Source organism: Kryptolebias marmoratus, linkage group LG16 (genome assembly GCF_001649575.2).
Source record: "Kryptolebias marmoratus isolate JLee-2015 linkage group LG16, ASM164957v2, whole genome shotgun sequence".
NCBI classification, from domain to species: Eukaryota; Metazoa; Chordata; class Actinopteri; order Cyprinodontiformes; family Rivulidae; genus Kryptolebias; species Kryptolebias marmoratus.
The window spans coordinates 2832558-2852233 of NC_051445.1; the positions used below are offsets into that span (position 1 = coordinate 2832558).

The 19676-nt window shown below is 41.0% G+C and overlaps 2 protein-coding genes across 4 annotated transcripts in view; both read left to right on the forward strand.

The window, feature by feature from the left end:
• The window catches only part of mios (missing oocyte, meiosis regulator, homolog (Drosophila)), a 15573-nt gene extending 13341 nt beyond the window's left edge, over positions 1 to 2232 (forward strand). The window contains exon 12 of the mRNA XM_017428640.3: positions 898 to 2232. Coding sequence (XP_017284129.1) covers positions 898 to 988 — 91 coding nt within the window. The 3' untranslated portion in view covers positions 989 to 2232. The remainder of the gene's footprint in view (positions 1 to 897) is intronic.
• Positions 2233 to 3827: 1595 nt separating this feature from the next.
• Positions 3828 to 19676, forward strand: part of LOC108243293 (glucocorticoid-induced transcript 1 protein) — a 30981-nt gene continuing 15132 nt past the window's right edge. For 2 of the 3 annotated variants that reach the window (XM_017428628.3, XM_017428629.3), the window contains exons 1-4: positions 3828 to 3986; positions 4139 to 4507; positions 11358 to 11506; positions 18726 to 18815. In XM_017428628.3, the coding sequence (XP_017284117.1) occupies positions 4213 to 4507; positions 11358 to 11506; positions 18726 to 18815 (534 nt within the window). In that variant the 5' untranslated portion in view covers positions 3828 to 3986; positions 4139 to 4212. The remainder of the gene's footprint in view (positions 3987 to 4138; positions 4508 to 11357; positions 11507 to 18725; positions 18816 to 19676) is intronic. The other variant, XM_017428630.3, reaches the window with a different exon arrangement.

Below are 19676 nucleotides of genomic sequence, written 5' to 3' on the forward strand. Positions count from 1 at the left end.
TGGTTTGCTGAAATCTTTGTGGGCAAATGTGAAGCATTAGCGCACATTTTGGCTTCGGTCGCTGCTCCTGCACGCTCCCGGCATTCTGATGTTAACAGGAAGTGACGTCACGTGTCTTCTTCCTGAGTTATTTGGGGTTATTTTGTATTCCTCGCTACACAAACCCACAAAGAAGAGACTAGACCGCAGAAACGGTGGCGAATCACTTTAGAAACAATAAATATTGGGTTAAAGTTGTGGTGTTTTGAACAAAGTTGCAAAAAGTTGCGATTTTGCGGCGTTTGATTGATTTTGCGTTAATAGTTGCGATCGCAACATTGTGAAATCCTGGAGGGTCTGAAGAAAGACATCAGAAAACAAGAATTAGTATTTTTTAATATAGACTATAATGCTGACTATTGAACATACAAAGTAAAGGATGCTCTTCCTCCTTTTATCTGTCTCTCACTACTAAAGAATTTAAGGTTTTCTCTGAAACCTCTACAGATTGAAAATGTACATTCAAGCTTTCACAGATTCAGCAAAAAATAAAAAAATTCTTTAAAAACTGAAAGTGAAGGTATTTTTTAAACTTCTCGCCTTCTTAAAACACTGTAGAGACGTAAAGATTGACACCTGAGACCATCAGGGTCTCAGCTCAAGGATTTTTAAGACCTGAGGCTTATTTCTGTCTGCCTCTCTATAACTTGGCAGTCAGGGAGTGAGAGACGCCGGTGTGTGGTTACCATGGTGACCACGATGAGCCAGCTTTAACACGTCTTCCGATCTTGGCTCTCTTTACCCTTCTGATATTAAAATGGAGGCGTTCCAGTTTTCTGTTTTTTGTCTGAATTACTGTTTTTTCCTGAAGTTTTGTGGATTAAAACCGTCTGCGTGCTGCACGTCTGTGCGTTTCAGGGACCACACAGAGTGCCCGGTGTCGGCCTGTACGTGTAAATGTATGCAGCTGGACACCACAGGGAACCTGGTGCCCGCAGACAGCAGCTAAACGGGAGACGCGTGTCCGGAACTGAAGCCAAACACGAGCCAGGAGCCGGCGAGCGCGGGCCGACTGCTGCGTCGCCACGCCGACGACCGGGCGAGGGACGGAGGAGTGCCAGCAGTGCCCCTCGCTGAAAAGAAACAAACACTGTTAAGTAATAGCCTAGTGAATGTCATGTACTCACAGAGCCCCAAACGAAGAAGGGAAGCAGAGCGGGCTACTAACGTAAAGTCATAAAGGGAGCAAACGCTAATTTACTGCTCAGCTAATAAAGATCACTCAGGAGAACTTCTAAGAGGCTCTGCTGTAAACAGCCTCTTCCAGTCTAACTTGAATCAGAATTCTGCTTTTATAGTTTAAAAGAAATAATCATTTGTCCGCTCATAAGGATGAGAAGGTGTGATCACATGTGCCAGTGTGTCTGAAGTCTTTGATGGAAAAATCTTCACATACCTCATAAAAGTTTAGTTCGGGGTGAGGGACAGATCCTGGGTGACAATGAGAACAATCTCAGGCTCTTCTTGTGTTACCACTCCTCATCTGGCATTGTGTGGGAGGGGGGAAGGATGAGGAATTAGAGGAGGAGGAGGAGGAGGAGGAGGAGGAGGAGTGAGGGAGGGTGTGCCTGTATTCACCAGCCCACTCCAGGCCTGCGGTCTGTGAAAGAAGCTCCCCAGAAAACGGCAGCTGCTCGGCACTCTGACAAGACCCTCCAGATTGTTCCCCTCATAAAGAACCTCAGCTGCCGGAACACCATTGATTCAAAGAGAGGACGAGAAAACAGACAGCCTGAGCCCCGCGGACCCCCTCCTCCTCCCCCCGTACGACCTCCAGATATAAAAACTGTCCCCCTCTTTTATTTCAACCCCCCACCGGTGTCTTAAAAACCCCCTGAAATCTATGCATACCACACATCAATCCAAGGATGGGCGCCATCTGTGGGGTAACCGTCCTGTGGAAACCACATTGTAAATGTTGTTTGTCTCTTTCTCTGCCACCTTCCCTGCACCAGAGCTGGCTAAATCACTTAGTCATGGAGTAAGGGTGTGTGTGTGTGCACGGGAGCCGTCGTATGCAGCAGGATCCCGTCCTGGTGTGGGAGGTTTTACAGGCCCGCGTGCCCTTTTGTGAACTGTTTTGGATCGGAGCTGACAGATTGTTGAGCTGTGCAGCAGCTGGAATTTCCTTCTTTCACTGTTTCTGTTTCTTGTGTTTGCCTTTTGAAATAAATCTCCTCTGACAAATTGGGAGTACTGCTGAACGGGAGTGTTTTTCACGTGCTTACGTAGTTTATTTTAACTTTGTTTTATTGACACAGATGGTGTAGGTTTTTTTTATTGTAATTTTTTTTTGTCTGAGCACAAACTTCCATGAAAACTTGCTCAGACTTGCAAACCAGCAAACATTATTGATTCTGGACATTTGAACTAAACAAGCAATAAACACTTCTTAGCTCATCTTTGGCTTTCTGCCACAAGCTTTCAACTAAAGTATACAGCATAGTGATTTTTTTTTTAAAGTAAATATACTTTGGCAAGTCATGGAATGATCATTCCAGTTGTTGAGGCTGAAATTTTGTCTTGCCTTCGGAAAACAGCCGTTTGACCCACTGTCTCACCACATTCATTGGCTAAACATGTTAAGGCATAAAAGGAATTTGACTCGAGTTTCTAGAAGCCCTCAAAGCATTTCTACAGTGAACCAGGGTCATAAAAACTACCGTATACTCACTCAGACACGGGTGAAAGCTTACCCAAAATGAGCTCCATGTAACAACAAAAGGAGCTTCAAATCACGCTGTTATGTTTGATTAAAAGCCGAAAATAATCATTTAATTCTGATACAACAAGGAGAGAAATGTGAAACACAATTTTCTTTTTTCTGTCAGAACAAATAGTGAAATCTTTACTTTTTAGGTCAGATTGTGGGTTAAATATATATGAATTATTAAAGTAGTTTTACACAAAACCTACAAATGAAGGAAAATTTCAGAAATGTTGTGAGTTTGTGTCGGGGGCTTTTATTTCTAAACTGCTTTTTTATAAACACTAAAACATGTTATAATATAATAAGTAAATTCAGAGAAATTGTGTTCTTTTACAAAAATACTGAGTGCTGAAACTTGGCGACAAAGCTGAAACTGAGTTAAAATTAAAAGCAGCTAAAAGCTAATGAAAATGCTATTAAAGGACTAGTTAAAAGCTAAAAGTAGCAAATGGCTGGCTAAAAGGTAAAACTAGCAAAACAGTAGCTAAAAGAAGCAAAATGGCAGCTAAAACTAGGGCGAGGTTATGTAAAAATAACAAAAGGCTAGCTAAATGTAACCAAAGGGTAGATAAAAGCTGAAAGTATCAAATGCTAGCTAAAAGCTAAAGGTAGCAAAAGTGTAAATAAAAGCTAAAAGTAATAAAAGTTGAGCTAAAAGTGGCAAAGGGCTGGCTAAGGGTAGCTTAAGACCAAAATAGAGCAATTATGAAGTAGATTTCAATTAAAACAATGTTTTTTGGAGGAAATAATTAAATATCAATGCTTTTCTATGGGGGAAATGTTTGTAAATAAAGTTAAATACTTTGAAAAGTATTAAAGTTACAAAACTTGAAAGTCATAGCCATCTTAATGAGGTGAGTGTGTTGTGATTGGCTGAAACGTACGTAGACGTAGTTAGATTGCAGAAAAATAAAATGACTGTAAGGAATAGCGTGACTGCTGATAGTGATGTCAGTTTTGTTATGTGATTGGCTAAAAGCGCGAGCGAGAACCAATCAGCGACTTTACTATATCCAGTAAATAACCAATCAGAAGGCGAGGCACGAGGAGCTTTAAGCCCCGCCCACAGACATCAACCACTAGTCTGCCTGTAAAACTGTCAAGTGAGTGAACAGGATGGGGAAGAGAGAAGAGCTACGAAACACGAATTAAATTGTAAAAAGAAGTTGTAAAAACAACTTTAAAGTTACTCATGTCATGTTTGGAGGTCACGACGGCATGTATTAGCGTCTCACAGGTAAGTTTGTCAGAAAATAAAACGTGTTTTCGGGCTTTTTTACGCCCCCTGGAACTTACGAGTTGCATTTTGTTAAAGGAAGCTAACGTTTTTCGCTAACGGGCTGATGTTTATCCTAAACCCCCTCCTCCTCCCACAACCGTCTCCTCCAGAGAAGCAGCGAGCAGACTGGGCAGCAGTACGTGTTTTTCGCCGAGATAAGACTTGAAGCGGCCAGTTTCGGAGGATGTCAACCCCGAGCGGTAACACTCTCCAGCAGCCGAGGGTGAGGCGCAGCAACGCGGGTTCCCCCGGTTCGTTCGGCCGCCTGCACCCCATCCGCGCCACCGTGCCCTACCAGCTCCTGCGCGGGGGTCCGAGCAGCCCGACACGGGCTCAAGCCCTGCACGCCGGAGCTGGATCCAGCCGGGTCTCGACCAGTCCCCCCTCCAGTCCGCCTCTCAGTTCAGGAAGCGCAAAGCAGAGACTGTCCCCCGAAAATAAGGAGTCGTCCTGTCCCCCGGACTCCCCGGTTTCCAGAGGTAAAAACACTTCACGTCACCACGTGCGCTTGTCTCATGGTAAACCATGTTGTCACTGTTCGGTTAATGTATTTAAATGTGAATTAATATGTCAGAAATATAACCTGTAAGCCTGGAGCAGGCGTGGGTTTTCGCTGCCTATTGATGCATATCACCCACACACAATTAGGCATTCATAAAGAGAATAGAATTGGCTCTGTTGGTTCATATGAGCTGTTGAAAAGGAGAGGATTAAAGACTTGGCAGAAAGACATGTTGCCACTTGTAATCTGGCCAATTTACTCTCAGTAGAAACACTGCTGAGCCAAAGTTATGGTGTTAACTTCACTCCTTGCATACAGCATGGAAGACTGGACAGGAAACTAAGGATTTCAGTTTAAAGAGCTCAAAAAGAAAACCTCCAAATGATGCCAAGATCATGTATCTGGGTTAGGAAATGCAAAAAGTTAGGCTACTTAATGTCCTGAATTTCCATTTAAAAAGTGTGAATAGTTGTTGTTGCCACAAAAATATATTCATAACCAGCAATAAACATTTATTGACCCCAAAAATTGAGTTTGTTGTTGGAGAAAATTATATTGTGGTTACCATTCCAACATTTTGCTGGTGGAAAAATAAAAAAGAAGTATGTTCTGACACATCGAATTGGTTCATTCCTGGAATATAAGTAGTTGAAATTGTAAACTGTAAGGTTGTTTAAGTCTTTTTGCACCTTCAGGAAAATTAAGCAGCTTTTTGTTGGAGTTATGCCATCGGTATCTCTCAGAGAGGAAGTAAACTTCTGTAGGTGGCAAATGAAGTTCCAGTCTTGCAACACACTAGCCTTGGAAAATTTTATTTATTTTTTTAAATTTTTTAATTTTTGATGACCCTGCTAGGTAGGAAAATCACAAATTCAGTGGTTGAAACCAAGATTGTAACTGAGTCATCCCTGAGAGTAACACACCCTCCTCTTATGATACACCATGCATATGGACAGCAGCCTTGTGGGTTTTTTTTATTCTTAGAAGTGTTATGGATTCACACTAAGGGAGGATATGAGGGTCCAGGCAGCTTTAAATCACCATTTCCTCACCGCTCCAGTAAATCTCGTTTATGTGACTTCTTCTCCTGGTTAAAATTAACGCCGCGGCGGCCTGTCATTTGTTAGCAGCGGCGTCTTTCCACAATCCAGAACTGCACAACTTGTTGTTCTGTGCTGGAGGAGAGACACCGTCTTCTGTACAAAACACACACATGACCACATGCTTTCTGGTGATTGTTGAAAACACATTGTGATATGGAGGTGTGTAAATACAGTTCATGCTTATTGTGCTAATGTCAGCGTCAGTGAATTTTTCTGCAACATCAACCACATCAGACCTTCTCCCGATAGGCACATTAAATGGCTTTTCCTCTTACCTTTAACCAGAACGGCTCTCCTCCTGTCTCAGTGGTCATTGTGTTGTTGTGGAATTTTGTGCTTGTGACGGGCCTCACATTCTTCAGCTCTTTGAACGAAATGACCTCCAGCCTTGACCAGCGTACCATGCAGGGCAGGAAGCAAAGTCTCTTCCATGCACAACTAAGAAGTCAGATTTTCCAGGCATGATTAATTTTGGCCCTGTTTGGCTAGCTATTGGTGTTGATTTCCTAGTCCAGCAGCATGCCACGCATACCTCAGTCCTCTAAAAGAGACGACCTCTAACCCACACCAGTGTCCCATGTCAGTTATGATGATGGAGACTAGACCTTCCTTCATGGTTGTGACTGCAAAAATCCAAATAATCAAAGAAAGCCTCAGATGATGACTATCAGTGAGGATCCTGTTAAAGTGGAAAAAATGCAAAACAAAGAAACATAGAAAGGTAAGAATGAGAGGGTTGTTTTCTTCATTGATGCACCTGGTTGATAAAGAAGCAGGAGGCAATTAAATCTGATTAATTGTAGTAGTTTCAGCTCATAACACATAATTACTGTCCCTTGGAGGTGTTCTGCTCTGTGTTCAGATGGTTTAGAAGTTGTACTGATGAGAAACGATGCGTCAGAAGAGTCATATTTCTCGTTTTGACCTTTTTGGTTGACCAGCATGACGTCGTCCTCCTACCACACTGTCCTCACAATGAAAGACCTGCTCGCTGTTTAAGTGCCAGTTGTGCTGAAACAGCCCTGCTTCATTGTCAGCCATTGAAACTGCAGAGTAGGAGCGAATTTGAAACTGAATGCGGCGCCTGAATCGGTGCAGCTGTGCTGTTTTTCTGTTCTTTGTCAGTCTGTACGTAACGGTTTGATGTGTGAATTGGCTTGTTTTGAAGATACTCAACTTGGCGAAATAATATCTGAAATATTAAAGCTCAGCTTGAAGGTTAACTTGTTGTAAGAACTACTCTTTAAAAAAAGTCTGCATACATCCTGTCCAATAATCTTGTAATCTCTTCAGGTTGGTCTCAAGCAGATTTTCTTTAAACATTGGCTGATTTATCATTTTTGGCCCTGACCATTATCGAATGGGTTGCTTTTTTACATTTATAAAAGAAAATGTCTACAAAAGAACAAATCTGTAGCTTGGTAGCTTCTTCAGAAAGGAAGTACAAAGAGAAATCTGAAGAAATCTTATAAAATGATGAGTTCAAATTTAGATTTTGGGGTTCAGAGGAGGTCAAACAGGTGAAGAAGCAGAGGGGTTCCAGTCAGAATGTAACCAGTGCTGTGGATCTTCTCAAATGAGATGGAATTACACATATACCAAGGACAATTCTATCTATCTATTTTCCACCTTAAAATACTTCCTAGAAATTGTTTAAATGGCTAAAATTTAACAATTATTTCAACCTGACATCGTTTTCAGACACTCTGGGATGCAATAAAACCATAAATGATCAAACAGACAGTTAAATAAGTCCTGAACTCGTTTTGTAAAACACGTTGAAGCTCAGCCCGAGGTGCATCTTTACGAGGGTATTAAAGTTCACCCACTGCTGTCGCACCTCTGAGCCAGGAAGGGAAGTAGTCACAGAGCTGAGTTGGTGAGTAGGTGGTTCGGCATCGCAGTCTTCCGTAAGCATGCATCGTTTGCAGGACGTTTCCAGCTCGGTGGATGTATTTGTGAGCTGGAGGTGGCTTGAAAAGGGCTCGTCTTCGCAGCTTCTTTTAGGCGGTTTAGCTTTTTGTTTGTCGTTTGGTAAAATAATCAGCCAGTCCTGATACAAATCCAAGTTCTCTGAACTCCAGTTCTCATCTTAATCATTGCCAAAACGTTCGGCTAAGGAGTCCAAATTGTGTTTTGCCATCAATAACCATTAAAGACAGAATAGTTAGCTAGCTGGATGGTCAATGTGTTGCTAAATAGCACAGATTGGAGGTTAGATGCTGATGTGTATTATATAATTTATTCTTTAACATGTTTATTGTTTTGATGTGAAGATGCTTCAGTTGTAGTTTTCTGCTCTGATTTAGACTCCTGATTTTCTAAAGGCCTGACTAATCCTAACCCTAATATGGAGCATTACTCAAAGTCAAAACATTCTTACAGAAAAGTGTTTAACGATCAGAAAGAAAACAAAAAACAAGAAAAAACTAGAGCTTTTTAAGTGCCTGATGTACCAGACACCAGTCAAACCGGTCAAGATGAAAATCTGCTGATTCAGATTACTCTTGAGCAACCGGTGCAGCCCTATTAGAAAAACAATATTCTAATTTTGGTTTACTCAGACTTTACGGTGTTATTATTTCCACCTGTACACTTTTAAAACTGTATCGAGTCGTGATATAATTTTAGGATATCAGCTGTAACTTTTTAAATAAAACAAAACAGCAGCGTCAGAAGAAAAGTTTGGGTTTAATTTGCTTTAAGTTGTCGTTGCAAAGCAAATGTTGACTTCACAGTGAAAGAAATTCTGTTTCAATACATCAATCTTCGAGATGTGGAGCACGAAAGAGGAGCGCCCTTCAGTCGGATGTGTTTTCAGTCCTGTTTTTATTTAAAGTATTTAAAATATCTATGAAACTGCATTGCTGTATCTAACACATCAACTTGGTTTCATATATTAAATCCATACCAGATTTTTGCTTTTGTTTCTGTGTAGGAGAAGACTGAATGAGATATTGTCTCTTGTGGTGTTTTTTTTATGGTCTTCCACTTGAAAATACTTGAGTTATTTCCATCCTAAAACAACCCAAAGTCTGCTACTTTCAGTCTAAACTAAATTTCTTGGAAAGTTTCTGAAATGGTGGATGCACAGTGATTTTTTGTTTTGTTTCTTAGATCAAGCCAAGAAAAAAAAAAACTGACTTTTCTTTTTTGTTTTCAAACATTGTGGTGAAGTCTTGTGAAACCCCACAGGAAGCAGTCATGCTCTGGTTTACCTATCTGGACCACATGTTTGTTTTTATATTTGCCTCTGCCCTACAGTTAATAAACCAACCATTTAAAACCCTGGAAATGTGAAGACTTTTTTTTTTTTTTTTTTTTACTGCTTTCAGAATGTCTTGTGAGTGGAGAAAAAAAAAGTTCATGTTAAAATTCGGCCTGAAAAGTATTCCTTTAATGTCATAAAACCACGTTCTTACCACTGAAATCAGCAGATGGACTGCTTTGAAGTCTTTCACACTGTTTCTTTCTTTCTTTCTTTTCTTTTTTAAGGAGATTATTCACGTCTGGCAAATGTGGGGGCAATGGAAAATAACCACAATCCCAGTTGAGGGAGCTCTGGCTTGGCCTGGATCAATTTTGATGGAAATGTAGCCCGCTTCCCATGTCTACAACGCTTCAGGGAGTTTTACTGTAGACCAGAGAGCTTACTGAGGCCGTACCTTTGCATGGCTAGGGTTGTGTATTCTGTGGACAAAGAACAACAATGAAGGAGAGGGTGTCTCGTGGAGATGGATGCTCCAGCCTGTGTGTGTTTTCTGTACGAGTGTTAGTGTTGGTTAGCATTAGCGTTAGCCTGCTCAGACTGGAAGAAGAGAAAACTAGAAAACTTGCATTTTCTGCAAAACAAGTGTGAATGCTGTGTGCTGAATGACTGATGAAAGCTGTTAATGAGGCTGAAACGGCAAAAAAATGTTGAACACTAGCTAACAGCTAAAAGAAGCAAAAAGGCCAGCTAAAAACCTAAAGTTAAAACTAGCCACAAGTTAAAGGTAACAAAAGTAGAAGCTAAGTCTTGCAAAAGGTTAGTTAAACGTGGCAGAATGGTATTTACAAGATAAAAGTAGCAAAACCCTAGCTAAAAGCAGCAAAAGGTTAGCTAAACACTAGCTAAATGTATCAAAATGTTAGTTGACAGCTAAAAGTAGCAAAGGGCTAGCTAAAAGCCTAAAGTTGCAAAATGCAAACCAAAGGTTTAAAGTAAAAGCTCAAAGTAGTTAAAGGCTAAACATAGCAGAATGGTGTCTAGAAGCTAAAGGTAACAAAACCCTAGCTAAAAGCAGCAAAAGGTTAGCTAAAAGCAGCTAAACACTAGCTAAATATAGTTAAAGGCTATCTAAATGTGGTAAGAGGTTTGCTGACAGCTAAAGGTAGGAAGAGGCTAGCTAAAATGCTAGTTAAACATAGCAGAATAGTATCTAGAAGCTAAATGTAGCCAAGCCTTAGCTAAAAAGAGCCAAAAGCTAGTTAAACATAGCAAAATCATATCTAGAAGCTAAAGGTTAGCTAAATGTAATTAAAGGCTAGGTAAATGTGGTAAAAGGTAGGAAGAGACTAACTAAAGTTTGCTAAATGCTAGTTAAATGTTACAGAATAGTATCTAAAAGCTAAAGGTAGTAAAACCCTTGCTAAAAGCAGCTAAAGTGTGGCTAAACACTAGCTAAATGTGGTAAAAGGTTAGCTGACAGCTGAAGGTAGGTAAATGTAGCAAAATGCTAGTTAAACATAGCAGAATAGTATCTGGAAGCTAAAGGTTGCACAACCATACTTAAAAGGAGCAAAATGTTAGCTAAAGGTAGCTAGCTGGAAGCTAAAAGTTGCACAATGGTTGCTAAAAACTAAAAGTAGCATTTAAAGAAACAGACACGATTTCTGAAGGAACTGCAGAGCTCTCAGTGAATTTCTATCAGGATAATATTTAAAAAATTCAATATTTTGTAAAGTCTTGAAGTTGCAAAAGTCATGGCACCCATTTCCCAAAGCAGCTGAACATATGGCCTTTCTCCCACCTATGAGTCTGTCCTTAATTTACAATTAAAACACCTTTTTTTTAAACTACGTACCAGTTTGTTTTGATTCAGGAGGTCAACGGCAGCCTTGTTGCTCTTAAACATTTATTGTGAGGTCGGATGTTGTGTTGTCCTGTGCTCGTTGTTAGCACTGTGTGCCTCAGCAGGAATGCTGTGTGGATGCAGGCGGTATTGATGTGCACTGCAGTGTGGTGGTTTGGCTTATGTGGGCGGTGTGTGCTTCACCGCTCCAGGTCAACGCAGAATGCTCTCAGAACATCTGATACTCTTGCTCATCCATTTCCATTTGCTCCTGAGCTTTCTCTGTCCTCACCAACACGTCTGAGCTCAGAGAAACCGTCTGTAGTTTGAGAACACGAAGGGATCAAGGTCAAACGCTTGTCTCAATTAAACAGGTTTAATTGCAGTATAATTAGTACAGGGGCACGAATTGTGTTAGTGTTTATTTTTAGGCGGTGACCTTGCCAACAACCCCATTTTGTAGTTGTGTATGTTTCTTTGTTGTTAAACCAGAATGTACTCGGAGTTGTTTTTATGACATAGACTAATTATGCAATTGTTTTTGTTCAAGTTTGTTTTTCCCAGTTCTTGCACACTTGTACTAATAAATACACTAACGCTTTAATCCACAATACCGAGACATGAACTAGAGTTGAACAAACTATTAATTTAAACTTTTTCTAATTCACAGCAGAAAGGTCCAAGCTACAAGTGCGAAGTTCTAGTGCCATCCGAAGGGCGTCTTCTTTGGACGCCATCACAGGACCGTACCTGACGGGCCAGTGGCCCCGGGACTCCCATGGACCCTACCCCTCCTGTATGAAAGACAAAGCCACGCAGGTAAATATCATTCAGAGCACCTAATGGTAGATTTATTTTTATTATCGCCTTTAAAGGCACATGATCATGTGTCTTTGCCTTTAGCAAAATAATCCCATGAACCACTGGACGGACTTTAATGAAACTAAAATTAATCACTTGACATGCATCTAGAGCTGCTTAACTGTTTGAGTAAACCGGATTGAAGATGGCTGCCACAGCTAATTGACCTTAGCAATTTTGGGATTTCTTTCCAATATACAGTACAGGCCCTTTGCAGCTCTTAACTGGAGAAGGAGCGTTTGGGAAAATAAAATCTTCAGAAATATGACCCAGTTGAATGAAACGGGTCATTCAGGAGGAAAAGTGAGATAAATCTTTTTGCACAATAACATCTGTCAGAAGTAATGCGATAATCATTTGCCGACTGTCTTTCGCTCTGTGCGCTTTATGAGTTGAAGTTGGTTAAAAGTTTTCCTGAAGGTGTATCTGATATTATCATTATTTGTCCATAATGGCTGTTTGTTCTCCCTTCACCGATCCCATGTAAAATGATTCCACTTTAGATTGCCAGAAATAGGTATTAGTTTCTAATAATGTGGTTGTTGAATACCAAAGACTGCTGCACCAATCTGGTGGATGGCAGTGGAGTCAGTTCAGGTCTTACAGCTTTGAAATTCTATCACTGCATCAATATTTTCAAATTCAACACCATGTTTGGGTTTTACGTTTAGCCTGACCACAGTATTACTGGTTAGCAGCCCATACATAATTATCCGTGATTCCCGCTGTGCGGTTTTATTCAAATAGCTTAATTTTTGTCTGGTGGGGGGTTTGCGGTGGTTTGCAGTTATGAATGAATATTGAATATGTATGATTTTGACGAGAGCAGCTCTCCTCGTTGCTAACAGAAGCCTTTCATGTGACTGAATGAAGACCGCCAAGTCTAATTTACATGGGCTTCATCCCTTTACCCCTCGTTTGCTTTGAGTTTCTTTGTTTGTGGGCCGAGGAAGTGGCAAGGGGGGCCTTGTGAGATTTCTTGAAGAGGCTGTGTGGAAAGTAAACACCTCTAATTACAGGGTTCCTGTGTAGATCTGGAAAGTATGAAAAATCAGTTTGATAATTACTGTAGCCTGGAAAATGTTAAAGACACAAAACCATCTGGGGACGTAAATGCTGTTATCTTACGTACTTAATGTTTTCTTTGGCCTGTCCTGGTGAAATGGCTTCAGCCTCGTTTCCAGCTACAGCTTGTGAAAATCTGAACGAATGCTGATAAATTTGAAGAAACTTGTGTGTTTTAAAGAGGGTAAGGTTTTGATGGGAAACATTTGGCTGTGTTGAATTATTGTAAAAGATTGTGACACACTTAACAGTCCTTGAGCGTTTAAATGCTCCCCTAAGGACAGTCAGAGACCACTTCCTGTTAACAAGTTACGCCTGAGCCCTGCTCTTTTCATAAGACAACAGCAGAAAGCAGCAGACAAAAGGTCCCTGGTCTCTTTTGTTTTGTATTGCATAAGTTCAAGACGTCCTCTCCTTTGAGCTGTAACACAACTCCACATGGAGGTGAAGTTGTTTGCACCTGTCCCCGAGGCGAGGAGAGGAGAAATCCCACTGCTTACCACCTGGCCCTCATGGCTGCCTGCCTTTTGTGTGGGAGTTGAGAAGCAGAGGGTCCATACATATGCTAATCGCTGTTCCAGGATCGGTCTGCAGGCCCTAGGCCCCGTGGTTACAGAACACAGAGTATATCTGCATGAAGATTAAGACCCTGACACACCGAGAACGAGCGCACACACACGGAGGCAGACGGATCAAACGGTTTGTTGCCTCGTGCTCTCATTTTAACGCACAGATCGTAGATGTATGACTGCTCTGTTCCTTCAAACATTGTAAATATAAATGCTCCCTCTTAAAATCTGCGTGCATTTCTTTGTGCTTGGATTTAATAAGACTCTGCCACAGCGATGTGATTTGGATCGGCCCATTGCAGCACCCTGTTCTGCATGTTTTATTTTCCTCCCGCCGCTCTGTTGTTTTCGAAATTGATCTCCTGTTCATGACTAGCGACTACGATAAAGACAAGTCAGTGACAGAGAAACTGTGGCTGCAAATCAAGCCCAGATCAGCCTTCCACCACCATGCTTTTCTCCAAATGTGCAGTTCTGGTTGGAGGTAAATATGCCGATGGTAGCGTCATCTGTTCAAAAGATTTATAGTTTCAGATTAAACCTTGCGTACATAAGATGTGCTGCCATTTTTTAAGATGGAAGATGCTGTTTCTGTCTCTGAGAAGCCTTCCAAACAAGCTGTGATTAAGTTTTTTTTATGATTAAGCTGTCAAAGTCTAACACCTAGCATGCTAACTCTGCTGCTAACTCTCAGCATCACACCGTCTGACCTCCAGGTGAACCTGCTGGGATGTCCACTCCTGCCTTTAGATATTTTCCACTTGTGAATAATCTTTCTCTCTGTAAAGTGATGGACTCCACATAGTTTGGAAAAAGGCCTTTATTCCTTCTCGGATTGTAAAAGTTCCCTCCGTTAATGCTCACCTGTAGCTTCAGAGCTGCTGACATAGAGGCGGTCACATCAGTGATGGTCGGTCCGTTACTGGCTTTGATTAGCAATACTTGGCTGCTTCATGCTCTACTAATTCACTAATTGTATATTACACACTTGTTTTACATTTTAGCTTTGTTTTTGTTAAGGATTTGAAATATGTCGAGCACTCTTCTGATGTTTTATTTAGAACCAGATAACTTTAGAAGCATAAAACCTTACATTTAATAGGTTTAACATGTTTTATAACCATCATTGTACAAAATAGGAAAGAACTAATCATCCATCAGTTGTTAATTTGAAAAGCAGAATGGAAAGCAAACAATTGACAGTTGTGTTATTTTGCTTTTTGACTAACAGCATCTGAGAAAGTTAAAGATGGTCGGCTTTTTATCGTTGTTAAAAGCAGCCAGACAGCCAAGTTTTGAGGTGTGTCAGGATCCTAAAACTTCTCATTATGTAATCTGATATATCTTGAAGATTATTGCACAAAAAGTACCAAATGGTAGATATTTATCCCACTTTCAGGAATGCCCAGTGAGTCTCAGGCATTCAGAAGATAACAGATGCAGAAAGTCGTCCGAATCCGACTGCATGCTCTCCTCGTCTCTACAACCAGGCAAATGATAGCAGGGGTGCTCTGCACGCATGTCCCAGCGTGCAATCTAAACAAAACAGCACAAATTCCACCGCAGTTCTATTGAAGCCCAGTCATTATTTCCTGCTTTGGAACAGAGCTGGATTCTTGAGGATGTTGCCTGCATGTAACCCTTTGGGTGGGAATCACAATAGGAAGCAAGCTGCAGGCAATGGGTTTTATCTCCGCAGCGTTACATTATCAGGCTCAGCACCTGGCATGCCTGTCAGTTCACAAAGCACACAACTCAGACTGGAGCTTCAAGAAGAAAAGCTCTATAAAAAGGCCTCTGAGGTAAATAAAGGTGGGTGTTTGTGTTAACGGTTTTTGGAAACGGAACGGGAGTCAACACAGAAAGATTAGATTATAAATTTTGATAAAAACAATTTTGACACTGTCACCTTTTGTGTGCGGTTCCAAAGCTTGGATTAATTTGACATGTTTTTTAGTTCTTGTCTGTGTGAAAAAGGTTTCTGGGAATGAGCTTACTGTACACAAACTGATATTTATTTAAATACAGGTTAAAATGCAAACGATGGAGACACTGAAGCCTCAGGCTAAAGTCTAACATCCAGTAGCATCGTATTGACTGTTGAACCTCTTCTTCTAAACTGTCCTAACTTTCAACAGAGACGCGTTTGCTGCCGCTAAAATAAACCGACGTGAAATTAAAGATTTGTTAAATACCTGGAATGAGTGGTACTGTGATAAATGGAGGAATGCATATCACCCGCCACCTTTAACGCCAGGTTTTAAGACTCTGAATATCTTATTCTGAGAAATCACAGCACTGTTGGTTAAACCTTTAAAATAACATTAAGAGAAAACTCATCCCTCTAATGACTCTCAGCTACTACCACACCAAATATTAGAACAATATTTGTAAAACTGACTCAACTGTAAGTCAGCTGGCTGTGGTGGCCATCTTGAGCTGGGTTGACTCCACGACGTACACCCAAAGATCATTTCCTGAAACTTTCATTAAAACTCATGCAGAAGTTCATGAGATATTTTGCTAACAGACACACAAGAGTTTGCTCCGAATCGGTAACGACAACATTTTAAACAAGGATCTTCTGCAGTCTGTTGGGGATCAGTCTCAGCTACTACCACACCAAACCTTAGGTCAATATTTGTTGAATTAATTGATTTATAGCATTTTTTGTTGCTTGCTAATATCTATTAGTTATTCCTAATAAAATATCTTCTTTTAGTACCTGTGCTACACTTATTGGTATACTATTTTTAAACAAATTGGGATTTTTGTTTCAATCTTTAAGTTAAATGTTATGTTTTTTTGTGCTGCTAAAAGCTTTTCTCTAACAGTAGCAAGAGGATTGTTCATTTAGCATGAATGAATGAATACTTCACAGCAGCAGTCGTAAAACAACATCAGAAATGCCATTCAGTAACAAGATGAGCTGTGAAAGTGTCAGATGGAAATATCTGAAAAAAGTAAAACGGGAATTTTCCACAGCAGCCAAGTCCAAAACGTCCCTTTTCTATCAATCTGCATTCTGTAAAAACAGATTCAGCTCCAACGTTTGGCCAAGGCTTCGAACGCCACACGTAACTCCATGGGTCATGAACGAAATGTTAATGCTAAAGGCTAGTTACACATCTGCCATTTAGCGTGGCCGAGCACAGTGGACCCTTTTTAACGGGAGCACAAGAAACCGTTTAATGTGTCCTTTTTCTGGTGGAACCGGTGCCAGAAAACCGACTCAGAGCTCCACGGGTGTTCCTCATTATTCACAGTGTAATATTCCATATCATAGGGGAAAGGTTTCTGCCTTCGAGGGAACAGACGCTTTTGTTAGCGTGGAACCGAACACAAAGCAGACTGAAGATGCTGACATTTAGGGTGGTTTGTACTATAAAACATTGTATGTTCTTAGACCGGAGGCGCTGTCGATCGGCGTAATCAGGGGGGGGGAAGTATGTGGTTTCAAACAACCCTATGAAACATCCTCAGCCTGTTTCTGTTTTTGCATTCATTTACATAACTTAACCACTGCCTTGTCTCTGCAGCGGAGGTCTAAAAGACAACTTTTGTGAGACAGAACCGCCTCTGTGCTCTTTGAGAGGAAATATTTTGTATATCAGCCGTTTTCCTTTTACTGATTTACAAAGTTTGTGACATGAATTTTGCTTAACGACCACAGAGATGCATTCAGACTAAATAAGGTTTGGTCTGTTGAGTAATTTGTGGATTTTAGAAGGAAACAAAGACGGAAACTTTGCTCACAGTCTTATGAAATGCCACCTGTATTTAACAGGTGTAGGTGTCATTTCGTTCTGAGCTTCGCCTTCAATAACGACTGTTGAAGTTTGTTATGAAGTCGTTGCAGTTTTTTGCATGTTGCATGTTTGTTTACAGACAGCTGAGACAGTTTAAGGCCTCGCAGCAGATAGATTTGTCCTAAACCAGCTCAGTAACGGAAGAAAAGATTGTCTTTCCTGTTGATTGTAGCTCTTTCCTCCGGGGTGGTATCCCATGGCTGTTGTCCTCATATTTATTGATTCCAGGTTTACAGCACTGGTTAACTCCTTCCACCCGTTCTGTTTTTACTCGGCTGCTTTTCTAACTTTATTGAACTTTTACGGCAAGCCAATAAAACCGCTGAAGGAGAAGTTTACACACTCACTTTTAAAGACTGAAAGTTTGATTTTTTTTAATGAAGTAAAAATAACTGTGTGGTTCTGGAGCGAGCAAAACCTTTAAATTTTTAATTTTGTTTAATTTGCTGTTGTCTACATAATTAATCATTAGTTTTCAAAATAAATGGATTCACAGAAAACAAGCTCTTGTTTACTATTATTCCATGTATGTCAGTGAACTGTTGCTAAAGGTGTCTGCCGGGCAATATTTGTGTAAATGAGTAGTGTTTAGTGTTAGAATGGATGGAAACGCGTCGTCTTTTTCCTCGTTTTCATCCATATACTTTTAGAAACTCGTGTTCGTTAAAGGCACCTCAGTTTATTTTAGGAGAGAAATTCTCTGTTTGGGATTTTGCACTGAGTATTTTGATCTACACTGCAGGATAAAACGGTTTGCATTCAAACAAGAATATGATGATCAAAACGCTGACAGTGACATCAGATTCTGTGGCAGAGGAAGTCCGTCATGCATCACATGTCATATTTTCCAGCTTTCTTCAGAGTTTAACTTTGTTTTTGGTCTTTTTGTAAAGTGTGGGATTGTTGGGATCACTGCAGTTTCCAGCGACTAAGATCGGGTTCACAGTGCAGGTCTTAATGCTCGATGTGGTCTTTAACGTTGCATTTTAAATGTGACCTCCATCAGACTCAGATTCCTGAAATGACCCGCATGTGTAGAAGAAGAAATGAGTTTACTGAAGTTGCTGTCCAGTCGGGGGCCAGCTAGACATCCAAACAGTGAAAGATAAAATGAAGATGGAGAAGAAAAAGTGCTAAAAAAGAGTTAACGATGATCTTTTTTTGGAGCTGTGGCTGCTTCCTCTGTGCAGAGATGTGTGGATGGAGAGTCGGAGCCGAAAGTGGAGGGACGTTCACACTGCGGGCGCTTTGAAAAACAGCAGATATGCGTCTGATTCAGTACCAGATACAGAAAAGACCTGTTTGATTTGTCACGTCCACACCGCCAAGAAATAAAACAGATCAGAACTGGGTTGCGTTTGTCTGCAGTGTGAACGCAGCTCCTTCACAATAAAAGCTGCAGCAGACTTTTCCGAGTCAGGTGGAAACTTGGCCATCACTCCGTCGATACTCCTCTGTTCGCAGCGGCAGCGAACACCGGCTGTTTTCTGTTTTTAACGTTCACAGCTTGTCATTTTTCCCTTTAACTGAAAAGCCGAAATACTTCGATTTGGCACTTTAAAGTTCCGCCTTTGTGTTCCTCAGTAAGACGTTATTAACATTAAATAATAATAATTTTGTTGATATTTTAAAATAAAATCATAGACTAACTAGAAACTAGATTGTTTCCCTCACCCCCACCTGGGATTTGTTTTCTGCTCATATTAATAACAGGGTTGTGTTTTTGTGTTGCAGACGCCGGGTGTCTGGACGGACGAAGGAGCAGAACTGGGCGGTCCTCACCAGCGTTCAGCCTCCTGGGGGAGCGCCGACCACCTGAAAGAGGTACTTTGACCCGTCCCAGCCTCCGCTCTGCCGTCTCACGACAAACGCGGTAAAATGTGGCGTGCTGTCACAACGCCACGACGGGCCGGGCCGGGACAGAAAATAATGCATTTGTCATTTTTGAGGTTTTTGAGTCTTTTAAAGTATGTTTTTATTTGTGGAGAGTCTGAGGTCGGCCTAAATATTACTCTCCTTAAAGTTGGTTTCCACTCCTGTCTATCTGCTGGGTTTGGCGGGCCGACCAGCCGACCACATGGACTCCATGTCTCCAAACCACAGTCTAAATTTATCCTCCCCCTCCTCTGTTCACCATGTGCATCTTATTATGGGCTGTTGTTTTTCAGAGACGCTGCAGAAGCTTCCCTGAAGGGTGAACAGACGTGTTTTTGCAGCTTGGATAAATTTAGAGGAACTCTAACCTTTTTGAACTCCCTGATGGAGCGATTTTAGATAAATGCGCGTCTTTAAATGTGACACAGCTACAGAGAGTTAAAACTTACCTGTGCTTGGTGGAAACGGTCAGTGTTTATGGTGAAGAGGCAGAGACTTTTAGTTACAAACGGCCTCAGCTGTTTCAGAAAACGTTTATTTTCTCAGCTTCAGCTTCTGATAGTTGGATCCAAATTCCATCGGCCACGTTTAACTTCATCAAATCTAAAAAAATTAACATTTTCTGCTAAAATTCAGTTAACTCTGATTACTGAACGACTGCTGAACTTCGTTAGGGCAGCTGAAAATGAGCTGATGATTATAAGAACCAGAACCAGAGCTAAAATTAGCAGAACAGCTGCTACATCTAGTAAGACAGCAGCTGAAAGCTAAAAACAGTCAAACAGCAGCTGAAAGCTAAAAACAGTCAAA